We start from the raw sequence: 20,567 nt of genomic DNA on the forward strand, positions 1-20,567 counted from the left end.
ATAGTCTCACTCATCTATGGGATTTAAGAAAAATAAAAGACATTATTGTAATAATACCCAGAGATAATAGAGATGAGGGCTGGAAGGACTGGCCCACGCTATGAAGCTTACTACAAAGAGTGATGAGTACAGTTTGAGAAATAATTATACCAACAACTATCACAATAATGGTAGTGAGTGAAATATAATAAATGACTTTCTTGATTTTTTTTGTTTGTTTTTTTTTTGGGGTCACACCCGGCAGTGCTCAGGGGTTATTACTGGCTCCATGCTCAGAAATTGCTCCTGGCAAGCACGGGAGACCATATGGGACTCCGGGATTCGAACCGATGACCTTCTGCATGAAAGGCAAACACCTTACTTCCATGCTATCTCTCCAGCCCTGAATGCCTCTCTTAAATACAAGCAGGGGGTGGGAGAAGAAGGAAAAAGGGGCACTGGTGGTGGAACGGTTGCACTGGTAAAGAGGGATGTCCTTTTTATAACTGAAACCCAAGTACAAACATGTTTGTAATCATGATGCTTAAATAAAGATATTATTTTAAAAGTATAAATAAAGCAGGAAATATATATATATTCACCAAGAGAAATCTGGTTCTCTCCAGATTCATTTGTGTCACTAACAACATTAGCAGAGTGATCATTAAACAGGTTCAGGGAGGACTGGTCCTCCACCTCCATTACAGTCTCATCAGTATCTTCATCCACTGATTCTGCTACTCCATCGTCAAGGGGCTTTTTGATAAATGATGCCTACAAAGAAGAAGAAAGATGTTGTTTTTTCTTCTAAGTTAGTGTCTTTTGGAAGCAAGTTTTGGTTAAAATGTTATCAAATCAATTTTTGGATTATCTATATATAATAATGTATATAATGTAGAAATAAAATAATCAACATTATTTCTGTCCACTCTCAGAAAACAGAAAAACAGCAGTGTCTATAAAGAAAAATAAATTCTATAAATAATTTTATATTAGTTTTATAATTTCCCAAGATTATGGTGGCTTAGAAAAATTTACACAGGTATTACTATTTTGTAGGATACATACAGTCAAAAGAAAAAAAATAACATTTCTTTATATTAAAAGAAATTCCTTTCTACAATTTATCTTATGTCTTAGATATATGTACACACAGCCAAAAGAATAAGAATCTGGGGCTGGAGCGATAGCACAGCAGGTAGGGCTGCCTTGTATGGGGCCAACAGGGGTTAGATCCCAGCATCCCATATGGTTCTCTGAGACTGTCAGGATTTCTGAGCAGTAGAAACCCAAAGACAAAAGAAAAAAGAAAAGAAAAGAGAAGAGAAGAGAAAAGAAGAGAAGAGAGGAGAAGAGAAGAGAAGAGAGGAGAAGAGGGGAGGGGAGGGGAGGGAGGAGGGGAGGAGAGGAGAGTAGGGGAGGGGAGGGGAGAGGGAGGGGAGGGGAGAGGAGGGGAGGGGAGAGGAGGGGAGGGGAGGGGAGGGGAGGGGAGGGGAGGAGAGAGGAGGGGAGGGGAGGGGAGGGGAGGAGAGGAGAGGGGAGGGGAGGAGAGGAGAGGAGAGGAGAGGGGAGGGGAGGGGAGGGGAGGGGAGGGAAGGAGAGGAGAGGGGAGGAGAGGAGAGGAGAGGAGAGGAGAGGAGAGGAGAGGAGAGGAGAGGAGAGGAGAGGAGAGGAGAGGAGAGGAGAGGAGAGGAGAGGAGAGGAGAGGAGAGGAGAGAATAGGGACTAATTTACTAATTTACCATTGGACTAAATTTTGTGAAGTAAAGGAAAAAATAATACATGAATACATGGTTGTTTACCCTCCTTAAAGTATTTAAACAAAGACACTTTTAAAAACTTACAAAGTACCAAAAAAAAAAAAAAAAAGAGAATCTTTGGAACAGAATTCTTTGAAATAATAAACAAAGATACCCCTTAAATCTTAAGATCAGTAGGAATAAAAAAACATACAAGTTGCCCATATAATGAAAAAAGCGCTTCTGCTAAAAGTAATCTAAAGAGCAGCACTATATTGTCAAATAGGGGGAAAAAAAAAACATTTATTACTCAGTGAAAATAATCAAGTCATGGAATTTTTTTATTGAGTAAGCTCTCTGATTATAATATTAAAAGTCACTGGAATGGGAGAAGAAAAATAAATATCATAATGATACTATGTTTGTTTGCCCAGCAAAATTTTTATTAGTTCCCAATTGTTCTGTTGTTATTTATTGAAAAATGACAAGTCAAATACTATCCTAGGTATTGACTGGAGAAGCACAGTCAAATATATCTCTCCAAAATGAATAAGTTTGGGACTGAAAAACAGTACAGCAGTACAGTTGGGTGTTTGCCTTGCACACAGCTGACCCTAGTACAGTCCAAAGCACTCCATATGGTCTCCAGAGTCAGCCAAGAGTAATTTCTGAACGCAGAACCAGGAGTAACCCCTGAGCACCACTGAGTGTGCCACCCCCCAAATCAAAAGAAATAATATAGGGGCCAGAGTGATACAGCCGGTAAAGCATTTGTTTTGCACACAACTGACCTGGATTTGAGTCCCGGAACTCCTAAATTTACCAGGAGTGATACCTGCATGCCAGAGCCAGAAATAAGCCCTGAGCACCACCACCAGGACTAGTCCGAAACAATGGAAAAAAATACTGAAAAAAAAAAAAATCGAACAACTTTCCACATTTTAAAGATGCCATATTTAAGGAGGCATTCCTATGTTAATTTTTTTTTTTGGTGGTTTTTGGGTCACACCTGGCAGTGCTCAGGGGTTGCTCCTGGCTCCATGCTCAGAAATTGCTCCTGGCAGGCACGGGGGGACCATATGGGACGCAGGGATTCGAACTGATGACCTTCTGCATGAAAGGCAAACACTTACCTCCATGCCGTCTCTCCGGTCCAAAATTGAAACTTTTTTTTTTTTGGTTTTTCTTTTTTTTTTTTTTTTTTTTTTGGGGGGGGGGGCACACCCGGCAGTGCTCAGGGGTTACTCCTGGCTGTCTGCTCAGAAATAGCTCCTGGCAGACACCGGATTCGAACCAACCACCTTCGGTCCTGGATCGGCTGCTTGCAAGGCAAACGCTGCTGTGCTATTTCTCTGGCCTATGTTAAATTTTAATTAAAAAAATAAAATTAAGAGAAATTAAAGAATCACAGTCAAAAAAGCGTACTCACTAAACTTCGACAAATATCTGCAATATCATTCATTAGCTTTGATGTAAACAATCGTAGGAAAAATCCAGATGCAACTTTATTTGGATTATGCTGTAAGAAAAAACAAAAACCCAAGCAAACAATTATTCTTGGTAAATAATATTTTCTCATCTTAAGTGAAATATATATATATATATATATATATATTCTATACTAGAAATGATGTGTAATGAGAAGCAGGAATAAAAGAGTTTACTGTTAGGCTGTCAAGATATAAACTGCCTCAGAAATATCCATCTTTTTTTCTTAGGGTGATATTAACACAGTACATTTCTTTTACTGTATAGTAAAAATATTCGAGTTGAACATAACTATAGTCCCTAACATAAGCCTGCAGTAATCAGAGCTTGGCATTTATTCTTGCCCTTTTCTATTTTCACCAAAATGAAGAAACACATATTACAAGACCTAAAACACATGCTGAAAATACTGCTACTAGACCATGTTTTCTATTTAGGTTCCAAAAGTGTTTCCAATTATTATCAATACTGTATCCTTGCTCAGACACCCCAAAGTTTGCTCAGAATTGGAACAAAGATTATATATAGTGGCACTGTTTCTATCATGTCACAACAGACTGAATAAGAGAAGAGTGTCTGTGTTATAGTCATTATTCTTGGTGAGGCTCAGTAACCTTTGGTATACAATCAACAGCCAACAAATTCAGCTGCGGGGGATGGGGGGCTGCTTGAAAGAAATGAAGAAGAGGCACAGGGGCTATTTCTGATGATACACACCACTCAGGCACTGTCTGGGGTTTTCTGGAAAACCCATGCTATCTCCCTGGCCCCAGCAAGCTCTTTTTGTCTTTGTTTTTGTTTTTTTGGGCTGTACTTGGTAGATCTCATGGATCATTCCTGGTATTGCTCAAGGGACCAAATATAGTGCTGGGAATAGAACCCAGGATTCTTATTAAATAAATGAAGACACACTGGGTATGTCACCTATACAACTATATATAAAAGTATTAAGGTAATATCAGAACACTCCAAAAATGACAGTTTCATCATGTCATGGAAACACAAAATTACCCACTGTTTTATTCCTTTGGCTGCTACATTTATTCACCATTAAATTCAATTTGAAGTTAGGATATAAATTTGTGAATGGCCTGAACAATAAAGGAACACCAGTTGTTATCTACCTCTAAGAAAGGCTGTTTCCAAGTAGGAGGAACATCTTACCTGGTTACAGTTACACAAGCAGCTTGTACAGAGATGCATCATATTTCTCAATGTGACAATCCTAGATTCCTCATTTGTTTTACTTTTAAACAGACTGACACTTTCTCCTGCACACTGCATTAGAGACTGGTAAAAATAAAAACTACAGTTAAAATTAGAGCTTACTCGTGTTTTTCAGAGTTTTACTTAAGAGGTAAAATTATTTTAAGAAGCCATCTTTGGTTTTATAATTGAAAATCATGAATGGGTGGTTAGGACACACCCTGAGGTACTAAGGGCTTAGCCCTGACTCTACCCAAGAATCACTCCTATGGACCCTATGAATGCCAGGGATGAAACACTGGTCAGCTACGTTCAAAGCAAATATCATATCCTCTGTACTCAATTTCCAGCGTAATTCGTTTAAATCATACTGCTGAAAAAAGCACTGAGAGATGAAGATACGTTTCACGATTGAATTCTAACTGAATAATACTTTTTTCAAGGATTCTTTAGGTTAGATAGCCCCAAGAAAAACTGAAAAGTAGTCAAAGGGCCAGGAAGTGGTTCAGGGTTCAAGAGGATACGCAAGGCCCTGGATTTAATTGCCAGCATTCACCAAACCACTCAAATACAGAGAAGATCCAAGGTTCTTTTTAAAGACACTAACACTGCTATGATTTTAAGAATTAACCAACATAAAAATCAATTTTAGATTAACCAACATAAAAATTAGTGTTTTCCAAACAAATTCATTGATTTTTCCCAGGAATAAACTCCACTGAAAATACTCACATTACCAGCACATTTTTCTCCTACCTTAGCTTTCTGGAATAATTCTGAGGTATACACTTGCTCTTCAGGTATTATACCCACAAAACAATAGCAACCAAGGACACCCACCAAAAGACTTGAACACCGAACAAGTATTTCTGAATTTGTAGCCTTTGAGTAAAAGACAAAACAAAAAATCATAACAGTGTTAGTGTCTTTTCCCGTTATTTGAAGATAGTAATATAAGAGTACATCGTACACAATTTCCACTGTATTAAAAGGTTCTTTTTTATAATTTAATCGTTACACATTATTATGCTCCATTAATCTACCAAAAGAATCTACTTTATGGTTTTTGGAGGAAAGGGACCCAGCTCAATAATGGAAGCATGCAGTCCGCATTCTACATTATCCACAGTCCCACACATTCTTCTTATTCTTCTCTCTTAATGTCGTCCAGAATTTTCAGTACTAAAGAAATAATTCATTACCCTTTCCTTGCCTATTTGTTGTCCCATGCTTGTGGCTTTGCCAAAATCAAACATTTCCTCATCACCAGTGCTTTTCCTGCCCATTTCTTCTTCCTAAGCCTACCAAAGTTGAATCAAGTACAGACTTTAGTTTTTTGTGAAAACCTCACCTCAGATGAGTAATTATTTAGAAGCTGTTCTGATAATCTCAGAAGATAGTGCTCCAAGGATTCCTTGAGATTTTGGTGGACAGAAAGGCCTATACTGGATGGCTGCTTTTGTGAAGGGCATTCTCTTACAGCAGCTAAAAAGTCCATCTTGTCAAAAGTTGTCTGAAGAAATAACTCTTCAACTTCTGAGAATGAAGACTTTTCTTTGTCTTTATGGTGTTGTTCACTTTAGGAAAGGAAGATCTCAAAGTTAAAATCAACTACCCAAGATTTCATGCTGTATAAAGCAGCAATGTTTTACACAAATGAAAGCATTATTTAAAAACTATTTCTTGGGGCCAAAGAGATAGCATGGAGGTAGGGTGTTTGCCTTGCATGCAGAAGGACAGTTATTTGAAATCCTACATCCCATATGGTCCCTCGAGCCTTGTCAGGAGCAATTTCTGAGCGTAGAGTCAGGAGTAACCCCTGAGTGCTGCCGGGTATGACCCAAAAACCAAAATAAAGAAATAAGTAAATAAATAAATCATCTATTTCTTTAGTCTATATGAAAGTTTTCTTTTAAATGCTTCTCTTCTGGGGCCTGAGTGATAGCATAGCATGTAGGGAGAGCATTTGCCTTGCATGCATCAGACCCAGGTTTGATTCCCAGAATCCCATATGGCTCCCTTAGCCTACCAGGAGTAACCTCTGAGCCCTATGAGGTATGGCCCAAAAATAAACAAACAAATAAAAAAGAAATGCTGGTGTGGGGGAGAGGGCATCAGGGAAAGAGATAGGAAAACTGTTGATATTGGTGGTGGGAAATGCATACTGGTGAAGATGGTTATACATTGTATGATTGTAACTCAACCAGGAACAACTTTAACTGTGGGGAAAAAAACTGTAGTATGAACAAATTTGTAACCACTGTGTTTAAATAAAAAATAAATAAAATAAGAAAAAGAGAAATGCTTCTCTTCTTTGAAGTTAGTTACTTAATTATATTAAATTTTATTACTCAATAGCCAAATTTACTGAAAAAAGAGTAACATGTGGATATCAGAAAAGGATACAGAACTGGAGAAACAGTACAGCAGGTAGAGTTCTGCCTTAGATGTGGCTAAGCTAAGTCCCCAGCTCTGCACTGAGTTCCCCCAAATGACCAGGAGTGATCACTGAGAGCAGTCAGGAGTAAGCCCTGAGCTGGGTGTGGTCAAAAAACCTAGCCAAAAAGGGGCTGGAGAGATAGCATGGAGGTCGAGTGTTTGCCTTGCATGCGGAAGGACGGTGGTTTGAATCCCGGCATCCCATACGGTCTCCCGAGCCTTCCAGGAGCGATTTCTTTTTTTCTTTTTTTTTTTTTTTGGGGGGGGCCCCACACCCGGTGGTGCTCAGGGGTTACTCCTGGCAGTCTGTTCAGAAATAGCTCCTGGCAGGCACGGGGGACCATATGGGACACCGGGATTTGAACCAACCACCTTAGGTTCTGGATCGGCTGCTTGCAAGGCAAACACTGCTGTACTATCTCTCTGGGCCCTAGGAGCGACTTCTGATCATAGAAAAAGGAATAATGCCTGAGCGCTGCTGGGTGTGACCCAACAACAAAAAACAAAAACAAACCTAACCAAAAAGATGTGGGTCTCAATGGTACAGTATTTGTCACATCTGTGTAAAGTCTTGGGTTTTAGTGTCACTCCTGATGGTGCTCAGGAACAGTATATAATGCCAGGGAACCTACCAGCATTGGCTGCATATAAGGCAAGTGACTTAACTACCACACAATCTTTCCTGCCCTGTAAGATCATAATTTTACAATCTCTCTGTGTATTTCTGTACTACCAGGAATTGAATATAGAGACTCAATTTGCAAGGCAAGAGCCCTATTACGAGCCACATCTAAATTAGTCACCAGGGCCAGAGAGCTAGCTTGGAGGTAAGGCATTTGCCTTGCATGCAGAAGGTCAGTGGTTGAATTCCGGCATCCCATATGGTCCCCTGAGCCTGGCAGGAGCGATTTCTGAGCATAGAACCAGGAGTAACCCCTGAGCACGGCCAGGTGTAAACCCCCCCAAAAAAAATAATTAATTAATCACCAACATTTGTGACTAAACCTGTATCATAACACAGAACTCTACTGATAACCTACCATTCTGGCACACTCTGGAAAAAGTTCATTGCAGCTTTACTGTTTTTCATAGTGAGACTCACAAGAATTTTCTCCAATGTAAGATGAGGAAAATTACTATAAAAGAAAATAAAAATCTTCACTTATCAAGACCAAATACTTTTTTTGTTTTACTTTTCAAAGAACAAACTATTGCTTTTAGTGACTATTTTTTTTTATCATTGCAAAGGACTATTATTATTTTAATTTCCAGCTTTATCCCCAGAAATAAAATGGGGTCTTTATAAGGTATGTTTTATTCTCTGCTCATTTACAATGTTACTTTTTCCTTTTTTAATTTTTTATTAATATTTTTATACAATTTGATAACAAACATGATTGTAGTTGGGTTTCAGTCATATAAAGAACCTCTTTCAATCAATTGATTCAATTATGATTTCAATCATTGATTCCAGGATGAACCCAATTTGGCTATGTATGGAGATGGTGGACCAATATGCAGAAAAGTACCAAAAAAAAAAAAATAGATAGATAGCCAAAGAATTATATGCTGGGGCCAAAACAGTGGCACAAGGGGTATTGTGTCTGCCTTCCCCAGGCTAGCACAAAACAAACTGCAGTTCGATCCTCCGAGTCCTATATGGTCCCCCAAGCCTGGAGCAATTTCTGAGCACATAGCCAGGAGTAACCTCTGAGCGTCACCTGGTGTGGCCTAAAAACCAAAAAATAAAAATAATAATAATAATAATTATATGCCTATTCAAGAATATCCCACTGTACTCACTCACTGGCCAGTCAAAAACAAAGTAAAAGGATCGAAACAGATCTATGTACAAAGACATGGAACAGTGAGAAAACACTAAGAAAAAATCCTAGTGTATTCAGAACTAGCCCAGGGCTATCTTGATTATAAAGATCCATCTAGCATCAGAGATGTCACATATAAGACTAACAAAAACAAAATCCAGCAGTCTGTTCATGAAGCTCGTACCTGTGAAGTATTGGCGGCAATTCTGTGCTCTCCTCTAAGTCTTCCTCTGGCTGACAGAGCAAGAGCCACTTCATGATCAGTTCCTTTAAATAAAAACTTCGACTGGCTTCATATCCATTATGTTCCATTCCCGCATTTACTGTTTCTGGAACCACATAGGTGCTCAGCGCCTGTGTCAAACAGCACAAGGCAGCGCTGTCGACAAAGCAAAGGGTGATAGTCAGAAGCTCAGAGAAACAGAGAATATACCTGATTTTTCAATGCCTATGCAGTATCCAACATTTGGAAAGTAGAAAGTGAACTTTTATTGATAAAATGAACACAAAAGCAACTGTAAAAAGACTGATTACTCTGAGAAGATACATGATTAAGAACATCTCTTATGAGGCCGGAGAGATAGTACAGCGGTAGGGTGTTTGCCTTGCATGTGGCAGACCCGGGAGGGACCCAGTTCAATTCCCACCACTATATGGTTCCCCAGCATGCCAGGGGTGATTTCTGTGTAAAAGCAGGAGTAACCCCTGAGTATGACCCAACAAGCAATCAATCAATAAAAGTTTTTTTTTTAAAAGAACATCTTTTACAACAGTATGCTGCAGTACTACTAAAAAGAGTAAGGTTTGGGGGTCAAAAAGAGTACAAAGGATAGGGGCTCCTGTCTTGCAAACAGCTAATCTGGGCTTTTTACTCAGCATCCTATTTTTTTTTTTTTTGGTTTTTGGGCCACACCCGGTAACGCTCAGGGGTTACTCCTGGCTATGTGCTCAGAAGTTGCTCCTGGCTTGGGGGACCATATGGGACACCGGGGGATCGAACCGCGGTCCGTCCAAGGCTAGCGCAGGCAAGGCAGGCACCTTACCTTTAGCGCCACCGCCCGGCCCCCTCAGCATCCTATTTTTCTGAGCACTATAATTCCCGAGTGCAGAGCTAGAAGTAACTCTAGAGTACCAATGAGTATAGCCCCCCCTCTAAATAATAACAAAAACCCAAGAGTAAGATTTATAAGTAGCGAGCAAATAATTTTTTTAATTAGTTTTTTTTCTTGGTTTTTCGGGCCACACCCGTTTGATGCTCAGGGGTTACTCCTGGCTAAGTGCTCAGAAATTGCCCCTGGCTTGGGAGAACCATATGGGACACCAGGGGATCGAACCACGGTCCTTCCTTGGCTAGCGCTTGCAAGGCAGACACCTTACCTCTAGCGCCACCTCGCCGGCCCCAAAATTTTTTATTAAAGTCTTCATTCTCTTAAAATTGAACTTTGTAACTTCTCTACATCTGAAGCTAAATTAACATTAAGACTGTAAAAAAGGACTGAAAAGATAGTATAGGAAATTAAGGCTTTGCATGAAACTGACTCCGGTTCTGTCCCCAAAATCATATATATTGTCCCCTGAGCACTACTTTTTGAGTTGAATCAGGAATGTGGTCTCAAGCCTGCCCAAAACACCAAAAAGACTTCCCTATCAACAGAAGCATTTGAAATGGAATCAGGCATATCTTTAAATGAAGCTACAAATGATATAAATAACAGGGAGAAAATAGAAATAAAATTAATACCCTGATAAAAATGTGTAGTCAACTTACATTGAAGGTCTGCATGCTGACCCTGTAAATAACTTCCAGAATTCTCTGTCAACCTCAGCCAAACTGCCTTGAATTATGGCTCCAAGTAAACCAAAATTTTCGGCTTGTATTTGTTCAGAACTTATACCACGGATAGCAATTGACCAAATCTTAAGCCAAAGTTTCCCTAAATCTGACTTTTGTGAGCTTTCCAGGTTCGATTTTTTGCCTTGACACAAGGCAACTTCCACAAGACAACGCAGCACATATGGCCTGCGTTCCCCTTGGTGCCGCTGAGGCAGGAGTTGGTAGAGGATCATTAGCAATGGGGACAGCTCAGAGTCTGGTAGACTTGCAGGATATTTTGATATTAATTGGGTTGTAATCTGTAACCTAAAAGGAAAAAAAGGATAATCTGAAAACTGCCATGAACAAGTCAAAAGACAAATATATTCTATTACCCTTTCTCATTACTATCAAAATTAACTGGCTCTTATTTTTCATTTGCCCACAGAAAGTGGCAGAAAGGTGAAACTTTTGTTTTAGACAGTCATGCTAAGGTCGTCTGCCATATCCCTTCCTGCCTTGCAATCAACCAAAACTAAAGGTATCATATTTTTTAACGCAAAAACTTTAAAGTGGAGAAAAATTGTAGGGCTTAAAAGGTCTGCCTTTTAAGTGTATGTCACTAATAAACCAATGTCCTGAATAATCCCCACATGCACCAGGTGTGACCTCATATACTGAACTAGGAGTGCAATGGCCCCAAAATCCGTAAAGTGGAACTGGGCAACAGCTCAAAGATTGGAAATACATTCATAGGAAGGTACTAAGTTTGATTTCCAGCATGCCTGGCTTCCAGAATGGTGCTGGGAGCAACCTTGTTAACCCTATATCACTGAGCCCAAGTGGTACTATATCACCAGACCAAATCTAGCCTGTACATTGGGGTAAGATGGGGAGTGGCTCTTGGGCAACCCACAAAACCCTACAAGAATAATTCAATTAGCAATATTCCACTGCTAGTTACTTTGTCTACCCCTAATCTTCTGCTACCAGTACCGGTATTATTTCTTCTAAAGCAGAAAAGTAAACCAAAAAAGTTATTTTCCCCTAAACATTCATGCATTAAAGTTAGTATTTTTTTTTTTTTTTTGGTTTTTCGGGCCACACTTGTTTGATGCTCAGGGCTTACTCCTGGCTAAGCGCTCAGAAATTGCCCCTGGCTTGGGGGACCATATGAGACGCCCGGGGATTGAACTGCGGTCCTTTCTTGGCTAGCGCTTGCAAGGCAGACACCTTACCTCTAGTGCCACCTCCCCGGCCCCTAAAGTTAGTATTTTGAAGTACTCTTCAGAACATATGGTACTTGGAAATAGGACCTTTGGCCTGGGGGAGGAGGGTAGTACTGGGGTTAAGGCACTGGTCCTGCATTCTGCTGAACCTGACTGGAATCCCCCAGCAAACATTTGGCCCCTGAGCATGGTCAGGGGTCTCTACAGAGCACAGAACCGAGAACAGCCTCTGAGTACCCCCAGATGTGGTTCCCAAACAGAAAATAACAAGGGAACAGGAACATTATTTTATTTAACTACTTTTTCAGTCTTAGGAATGAACAGGTCACAGGCATGAAAGCCAAGAATTTGATGCAGAGCAATATCACCAGTCCCAGGAATTTAATTTTATTCTCCTCCGCTTGCCCCATGGCAAACAGCACCAGGTGTCTAATAAATAACTTGTGATAAAGGACAATTTAAAGAATTTGAAACATAATGTGGGAGTGGCCATAAAATGAGAATGGACTACCTAAAATAAATACATATTTAAGCAACAAGTATTTATTAAAAAAATTTCCCTCTCCCATTCAATTATGCTTAAATACTCCATCAACATGATAAAGATCAAAGAACACAAATCACAATGTAATTTCTCAGTTTTGACTATCTTTAGGCAAGTCATGTAACTTTCTGGGTTTCCTTTTCCTTTTCCTAAGGCATAAAGGCTACACTGAGGATTCTCAACAGGCCTACACCAAGTTAGTAACTATGATTCCACAGATTTCCACAATTCATTCATATAAATGATTAGAAAATACTTTATGAGACTAAAGAAAAAGGAAAAAAAAAAAAAAAGCCCTTTAATCAAGACATTAAGTCAAAATTATCCTGAATGCTCCTTTGAATTTTTTCCTAATCCAATTCCATTTGGCTATACATGCCAGAATTTGTGTGTTCTATAGTACAGACCCAAACTCCACCTGATCAGACAGAATTGTGCTCCTCACTGAGCGAGAGGGAAGGTCATGATCTTGGCCATGGCAATGAGCCATAACAACTGGTCTCAACATGCCTCTCTACCTGTGGCTGGCTGGGAGTGGATTTAAGGGCTAATTTTGGGCAGCGAGATGAAAATAATTCTACTGGAGGTCATGTAAGAAAAATGAAAACAACTAAAATGACATTGAATGGTAAGAAAAGACACTTACCAAGGGACAAGATCAAAATCATTCTGTGACTTCTGAAGATGATCCTTTATTACTTCCCAACCTAATTCTATTTTCCTCTTTTTGCAAGATGTATCACTAAAATCTCTTTGTGTGGTAATATAATACTGGGAAATCTCCAAAGATCTAGTATCTTCATTAAAAACCTGTAAAATAAGAAAAATGAAAAACCTTTTCTTTCATTGCTATTGTTTATTAGGATACCAAATGAGGAGTTCATTAAGAAAAAATAAAATAAAATAAAAACGGGCCCGGAGAGATAGCACAGCGGCGTTTGCCTTGCAAGCAGCCGATCCAGGACCAAAGGTGGTTGATTCGAATCCCGGTGTCCCATATGGTCCCCCCTGCCTGCCAGGAGCTATTTCTGAGCAGATAGCCAGGAGTAACCCCTGAGCACCGCCGGGTGTGGCCCAAAAACCAAAAAATAAATAAATAAAATAAATAAGTAAAAACAACTTTCTCCACAAATAAAGATACAGGTAGTTGACAAAGCCAGAGTAACAAATTATAGGAAAACATAAATATGATAATATAGTAAAAAGTAATAATTTATACAACTAACATTTTGCCTGAGCAAAATGTATTGCCACCAAGTAATAATTAGTTTTTTTCCCTAAATATTTACTACAAGCACTAAGAGTAAAGCAAAAAACTATTTTTCAAAGGAATTAAATCATTAACAGCACATATGTATCTGGCAAGTGAAAAGAGTATTACATAAGGAGCTAGAGTAATAGCATAGTGGCAGGGCATTTGCCTTGCACAAGGTCAACCGGAGACGGACCTGCATTCGATTCCCAAAATACCATATGGTCCCCGAGCCTGTATTACATAAAAGGTTAAATCTCTGGGACAAAAAATTTTACTTAAACATTAAACTATCGGGGCCAGAGCAGTGGCGCTAGAAGTGAGGCGCCTGTCTTGAAAACGCTAGCATAGGATGGGCCGCAGTTCTACCCCCCGAAGTGCCATATGGTCCTCCCAAGCCAGGATAGACTTCTTAGCGCATAGCCAGGAGTAACCCCTTAGTGTCAAAGGGGTGTGGCCCAAAAAACAAAATAAACAAACAAAAACATTAAACTATCAAGTGACAAGTGGATATAAACAAAGTATGCATTTCTCAATTCAAAAATACAATGGTCTATTATTCGTTAAATAAAGAGGAGATGAAATACTAATTTATGGTGTACAGTGAGGTGCACCTTGAAAATATTATATATGTTAAGTAAGAGAAACCGGGGCCGGATAGGTGGCGCTGGAGGTAAGGTGTCTGCCTTGCAAGCGCTAGCCAAGGAAGGACCGCGGTTCGATCCCGCGGAGTCCCATATGGTCCCCCCAAGCCAGGGGCGATTTCTGAGCACATAGCCAGGAGTATCCCTTGAGCGTCAAACGGGTGTGGCCCAAAAACCAAAAAAAAAAAAAAGTAAGAGAAACCATACATGGGAGCCTCCATGTTGTGTAATTTCATTTATCTGAAATATCCCAAATAGGAAACTAAAAAGACAGAGAACTGGGGATTAGAGAGATAGCACAGCAGTAGGGCATTTGCCTTGCATGAGGCCGATGCAGGACAGACCTGAGTTCAACCCAGGACCTGAGTTAGATTCCCAGCATACCATATGGTCCCCCAAGCTTGCCAGGAGCGATTTCTGAGCTCAGAGCCAGGAGCAACCCCTGAGCAGCCCCGAGTATGGCCCAAAAACAAAAACAAAACAAACAAATAAACAAAAAAAGGAGAACTGACTTGACTGATAGGAACTGAAAAAAACAAGGAATTAGAGAACTGACTTTCTTTTTTTTTTTTTTTTTTTTTTGGTTTTTGGGCCACACCTGGCAGTGCTCAGGGGCTACTCCTGGCTGTCTGCTCAGAAATAGCTCCTGGCAGGCACGGGGGACCATATGGGACACTGGGATTCCAACCACCACCACCTTAGGTCCTGGATGGGCTGCTTGCAAGGCAAACACCGCTGTGCTATCTCTCTGGGCCCTAGAGAACTGACTTTTAAGAGGTTTAAAATTTCTTTGGGGATGATGAGAATATTCTGGAGTTAAAGAATGGTGATAGTTATGTGACATAAAGAAATAAATTAGAAAGGCACTTCAAGTATGTATAGCATTTAGAATGGTAAAAAGGAAAATTAAAGGGAAATTTCAAAATGTAAGAAGGTTTACTATACCTGGTGGCAAATATCTGCCATCAATTCTATCAAGTTTTCCTTAACAGCAATATTGCGAGATCCTGAGGAATATTTTCCTCGACTTCCAATATGACTTATCTCATTAACTAGTAAATCATACAAGTTGTACAAGATATTTTTCCATTTTGTTGAACCAAAAGCACCTGCAATCCAAAAAATGAAAAACTGAATATATAGATTTCATATATAGTGTTTGTACTGCCAACTCCATATAGATATTTGCCTATTTGGAGGGGAAAGAACATTAGAAAACATCTGGCCTAGGGCCGGAGAGATAGCACAGAGGTAGGGCCTTTGCCTTGCACAAAGTCAACCTAGGACAGATGGTGGTTCGAGTCCTGGCATCCCATATGGTTCCCCAAGCCCACCAGGAGTGATTTCTAAGTGCAGAGCCTAGAGTAACCCCTGAGCACTGCTGGGGTGGGGTAGGAGAAAGGAAAAAAGAAAGAAAAAAGAGGGAGAGAGAGAGGGAGAGACAGAGACAGAGACAGAGATACAGAGAGAGAGAGAGAGAGACAGAGACAGAGATACAGAGAGAGAGAGAGAGAGAGAGAACATTTGGTCTAAATCTCTTCTGACTAGATCCTTAACTAGCATTTGTTATAATTCTTTCATATTCAAATTTAACTTAATGCAAAATCTATTTTTGTCCTTCAGGCTTTTTTTTTTTTTTTTGGTTCTGGGACCATTCCTGAGCTATACTCAGTGCTTACTCCTAGCTCTGCACTCTGGGATCACTCCTAGTGGTAGACCATATGAGGCACCAGGGATTAATCCTATGTCAGTCATGTACAAGGCAAACACCCTACCTTCTATGTAGATTTCTGGTTCTATCAACTCAAAATCTTAAATTCTAATTTCATTTCTAACTGAGAAAAATGCAACTAATACAATCTCACTTTCATAAAAAGACTATGTCTTCCTTTATCTGAGGCTAAACTTTACCAGGGGTCAAAAGAAAACAAAACTATCTGGTCCTTTTACTGTGTACAAATGATGTTATCTGTATTATCATCCCAGTTATCTTTCCCTTGACATGCCCCAGTCAACTGAAGTCTACCTAAATTGCTGATGCTATAAAAATATAAATATAATACCCCTAATATGAGCATTTCTACCATAATAGTAACATCATACTCCTTATACCAGTACAGGGAATAGTTGTGTTATTATTTTCTACAAACGAAGTACCATTAAGATCATTAACATAGCATAAAACTATATTCATATTTCTGATACAATCTCACCATCTGGTTCATTTTCAAATAGGCAGTTATCTAGAGGCCAAAATATACCATTAGGAGCATGCATATCCCCTAATAAGCCAAATATGTGAAAGAAGGAAAACTAAAGTCACTATTCCTTGACTTAAAGTGATTTCATGGGCTTCAAATACACTTTTTTGTTTTGTTTTGGAGCCACACCAGGCAGCGCTCAAGGGTGACTCTTGGTTCTGCACTCAGAAATCACTCCTGGCAGGCTTGGAAGACCACATGGCATTCTGGGAACTGAATCCGGATCTGTTCTGAGTAGGCCATTTCCAAGGCAAACACCCTATGGCTGTGCTATCTCTCCAGACCCTTCAAATACACTAATGATACATACCCAAAGAGCTAGTGAAACATATACTGGATCTGATAAAAAAAACTTCATACTATAGTTTTCCTCCAATTTAGCTGCTGCTCCTCAGTGGAGCATAATCTCTCAATAAGATCCTTATATTTGCCCTGATAAATTGATCCCAAGGCTAATTAAAGCCCAAAGGCAACAGAGTAAGGGCACTCATTCAGTTCCAGCTCCACCCAATACTGTTCTTCACTCCTGAATTAAGTTATAGACTCAGGCAATTAGTTCTCTAAACATGAAAATGCAAATATAAAGGAAGCAAGGAAGGATAAGTTCATTTAAGTCTGGTTTTCCATGAATATCAATGGCATAAGTTTAAGTTTTAGGGTCATCATACTCCCTTTCATCACATGTCCCTACGAAACTGTCTCTTCCTGGGAAATGAAATCAATCGACTGACTGATCTTTTAGTTTTGTTCTGGGGCCACAGCCAGCAGTGCTCAGGGTTTGCACCTGGCTCTGCACCCTGGCGCTACTTAGGGGACCAGGTGGGGTGCTGAGGATTGAACCCATATCAGTTGCATGTATGCAAGGCAAATGTACTGCCCCTTTAATGTTCAGGTCATACCTCTTAGTAGTAATTATTATGGCCTAGAAAGATCCTCCAGGGTATAGTATTTTATATTTGCTTCTATTCGTCACAGTCCCTAGTACCACAATGAATGTGTAGGCAGCATGATAAAATCTGTTACCATAACTTCAAGTTCTTTTTGTGTGTGTGTGTGGTTTTGGGTCACACCCGGCAGTGTTCAGGGGTTATTCCTGGCTCCAGGCTCAGAAATTCCTCCTGGCAGGCATGGGGGACCATATGGGAGGCTGGGATTCAAACCAATGACCTCCTGCATGAAAGGCAAACACCTTACCTCCATGCTATCTCTCCGGCCCCCCCCCCCCTTTTTTTTTTTGGTTTTTGGACTACTCCCAGCAGCATTCCTGGGTTACTTCTGGCTCCTGGCTCTACGCTCAGAAATCACTCCAGGCAGGTTCAGGGAACCATAGGGATGCCTGGTCCATCCTGGATCTGTTGCGTGCAAGGCAAATGCCCTACCACTGTGCTACCACTCAGGCCCCATAACTTCAAGTTCTAAAACATGTATGGAAAATACCCTCCATGACTAATTACACGGCTGTGCAGAGCCATCCAGAGAAAAAAAATCAACACAATACAGACTTCTTATTCAAGCTTCTAAGTTTCAATAAGGCTAAGTTAAAAGAATAAGTCTTTCTTTATACCTTTTTCTTGGGTTTTGGCTCCTTTTGGATGGTGGATATAAATCTGCAGTTGAAATAATTCGATAATTACTTCCTTTAAGGAATCGTTAAGTTTGTGTTGCGTCCAAATATAAAGCAAAGTGGGAAGAATTTCATCTCCTAATTCACATACTCGAATCCGAAAGTTGACAGCCAGAGTCTTGAGGAAGATCGTGAGTGCTGTTAAGATATGACTCAGACCTGCAGAACTCTTCTCTTGTCTGCAACAGAAAATAAGCTCAGACTGGTAGGATGCGGTGACATGGAGAACTTTATGAACTCAAGACACATGCTACAAGGACCCCAAAGTCTGAGTTTCATGGAAAGCAACCTGAGTTTCAGAACGACTGGGGGGGGGGGGGGGAAATCATCGTAGCAGTACTACACAGTAACAGATCCCCAATCACTTGGTGCTAAATGACCACTTCAGCTCTGCTGGCTGTAGAAACATTGCCTAAAATGACTGATTAGACTGATTAAAAAACTAACGAGAAATAAGTACCATTTCTAAAATGTTTCACACATATATGTATTTCACACAAATACAAACTAGGTGAAACAAAATATGAGTGTGGTTAGGATTGACCACATGTACAAGAAATGGAGGGAATGTTAGGCTCTAAGATTTAGAATTAACTGTAACCTGTATGTTTGCTTGTTTTTTAAACTTTATTGACTGACTGACTGACTGATTGGTTTCTGGGCCACACCAGGTGCTGCTCAGGAGATACTTCTGGCTTTGCACTCAGAAACTGCCCCTGGCAAGCTGGGGGACCATATGGGATGCTGGGAATCAAATCGGGTCCCTCCCAGGTGGGCCTCATGCAAGGCAAACACCCTACTGCTGTGCTATCAATCCAACCCCTGACCTAAATGTTGAGGTTAGAATATGGTGTGCCTTTAGAGATAACATTGCTTTGGCTTCTGTACTCTGCTTGCTTGAGGAAGTTAACTGATGTAAACTTTGCTGTGAGCCTAAGTGCAGCCATGATAGGCCATGACATACTAGGCCCAGAAGAACAGCCAGTTCCGGGAACCAGACCCTAGGGGTAAATGCCAGGAAATACATCCATATAAGGCTAAAAAGAAGCTGACAGATGGCCAGATGACAACTGCACCCTGGGTCTGCTGCAATGGACAGATAGCCAAATGTCACTGCACCCTGGGTCTGGAGGCACGCAGCCCACCTAGCTGTCTGATGCTAAATTCTACAACCAATCCTAGCCCAACCTGTACTAAGGACCAATAATCTTAAAGATCAATGAAGAGGCAGAAATGCTGCCTAGACTGAGCCCTTGGTACCCTTTTAATTTGCCATGTGAGCCATTCTCGGGGTCATTTCTTAGATGTTGGACACCAGCATGCTGGAATAAACTCCCTTGCATTTACATTACTGCCTGTCTTCCTGGTGGTCTTTTGGTTGGCAGATTCTGAGTTCTGGACCTAACAACTTCTTTCTTCAACTACAGGGGTATAAGGTGAACTTAGATAAGAGCATTAACAAAAGTTTTCCCCCAACTTCCTTTTTCCCTAACCTCTTCCTTTAAGATGTAAAAGTCCACTATATAGTTACTTTTGTATTTGACTTGACCTCCACCCTCTCCTAGTATTGGGAGTAGTTCTGAATAAAGAAAGGAGTCTGGCTTGGGGATGGCAATGAGAGCACATGGCAGATAGGCAGCACATGACAGAGCGAGGCCATGAAGTAAAAGCAGGCTAACTCCAATAAATCTTTTGACTGGCTTGTATTATTTCTCCACTGCAACCCTGCTACATCAGACCTGTTGGCCTAAGGTGTTAGAAACACGATGCCTGGGGTAATCTCACAACTTGTGGAATTTTATTTTAATTTTACACAGGGCGGAAACAAGGACCAGGAAAGTATTCAGTAGTAAATAAACGCCTGCTGCCCTGCAGATAGGAGGCCTGAGTTCAAATCTTTCTACCACACAAAAGCTCCAGGAACCATTGAGGCCAGAGAGGCCAGAGGTTCAATCCAGGACATCACAGTGTCACCTAGGCCTTGAAGGGAGTGATCCCTGAGCACCACTGGGCATGGCTCCAAAAGCCAAAACACAGGGAAAATGGAAGGGAATGAAATTGAAGAGCTTATCACCCATTCCTTCCTCATTGTTGCAAGACTAGGGCTTGTGACAACTAGGCTGTGGTGCTCACTTAGTTGTTTGTGCATATTTTGGTTGCAGTGCTCACACACATGCTCAGGGATCATGACTACAGTGCTTGGGCTTCATTTTAATTGTGGTGCTGGCTAAAGGTTGTATATTTTATAACCATGTTTATTTTGTTCAAACAGTGGAGGCCCAGACAGCAGAATTGGCATGATACTCAGCAAATGAAAAACAGCACTGGGGATGAAACTAATGGCATCAGGCTTGTGAGGACAGTGATTTTAGCTTCTTAGCCATCCTTGGGCCCTTCGAGGATGAGATTTAAAAGCACAAGATTGGCCTGCCGGGCCCGGAGAGATAGCACAGCGGCGTTTGCCTCGCAAGCAGCCAATCCAGGACCAAAGGTGGTTGGTTCAAATCCCGGTGTCCCATATGG

General features: G+C 40.6%; 1 protein-coding gene across 1 annotated transcript in view; it reads right to left on the reverse strand.

Moving 5' to 3' along the window:
• Positions 1-20,567, reverse strand: part of ATM (ATM serine/threonine kinase) — a 132,116-nt gene that overhangs the window by 96,790 nt on the left and 14,759 nt on the right. Inside the window, 11 exon segments of the mRNA XM_049778655.1 lie at positions 582-753; positions 3,148-3,237; positions 4,371-4,496; positions 5,169-5,294; positions 5,764-5,989; positions 7,892-7,987; positions 8,862-9,056; positions 10,446-10,817; positions 12,910-13,073; positions 15,105-15,268; positions 17,985-18,223. Of these exon segments, the coding sequence (XP_049634612.1) occupies positions 582-753; positions 3,148-3,237; positions 4,371-4,496; positions 5,169-5,294; positions 5,764-5,989; positions 7,892-7,987; positions 8,862-9,056; positions 10,446-10,817; positions 12,910-13,073; positions 15,105-15,268; positions 17,985-18,223 (1,970 nt within the window).

This window comes from Suncus etruscus, chromosome 8 (assembly GCF_024139225.1).
Source record: "Suncus etruscus isolate mSunEtr1 chromosome 8, mSunEtr1.pri.cur, whole genome shotgun sequence".
Taxonomy (NCBI): Eukaryota; Metazoa; Chordata; class Mammalia; order Eulipotyphla; family Soricidae; genus Suncus; species Suncus etruscus.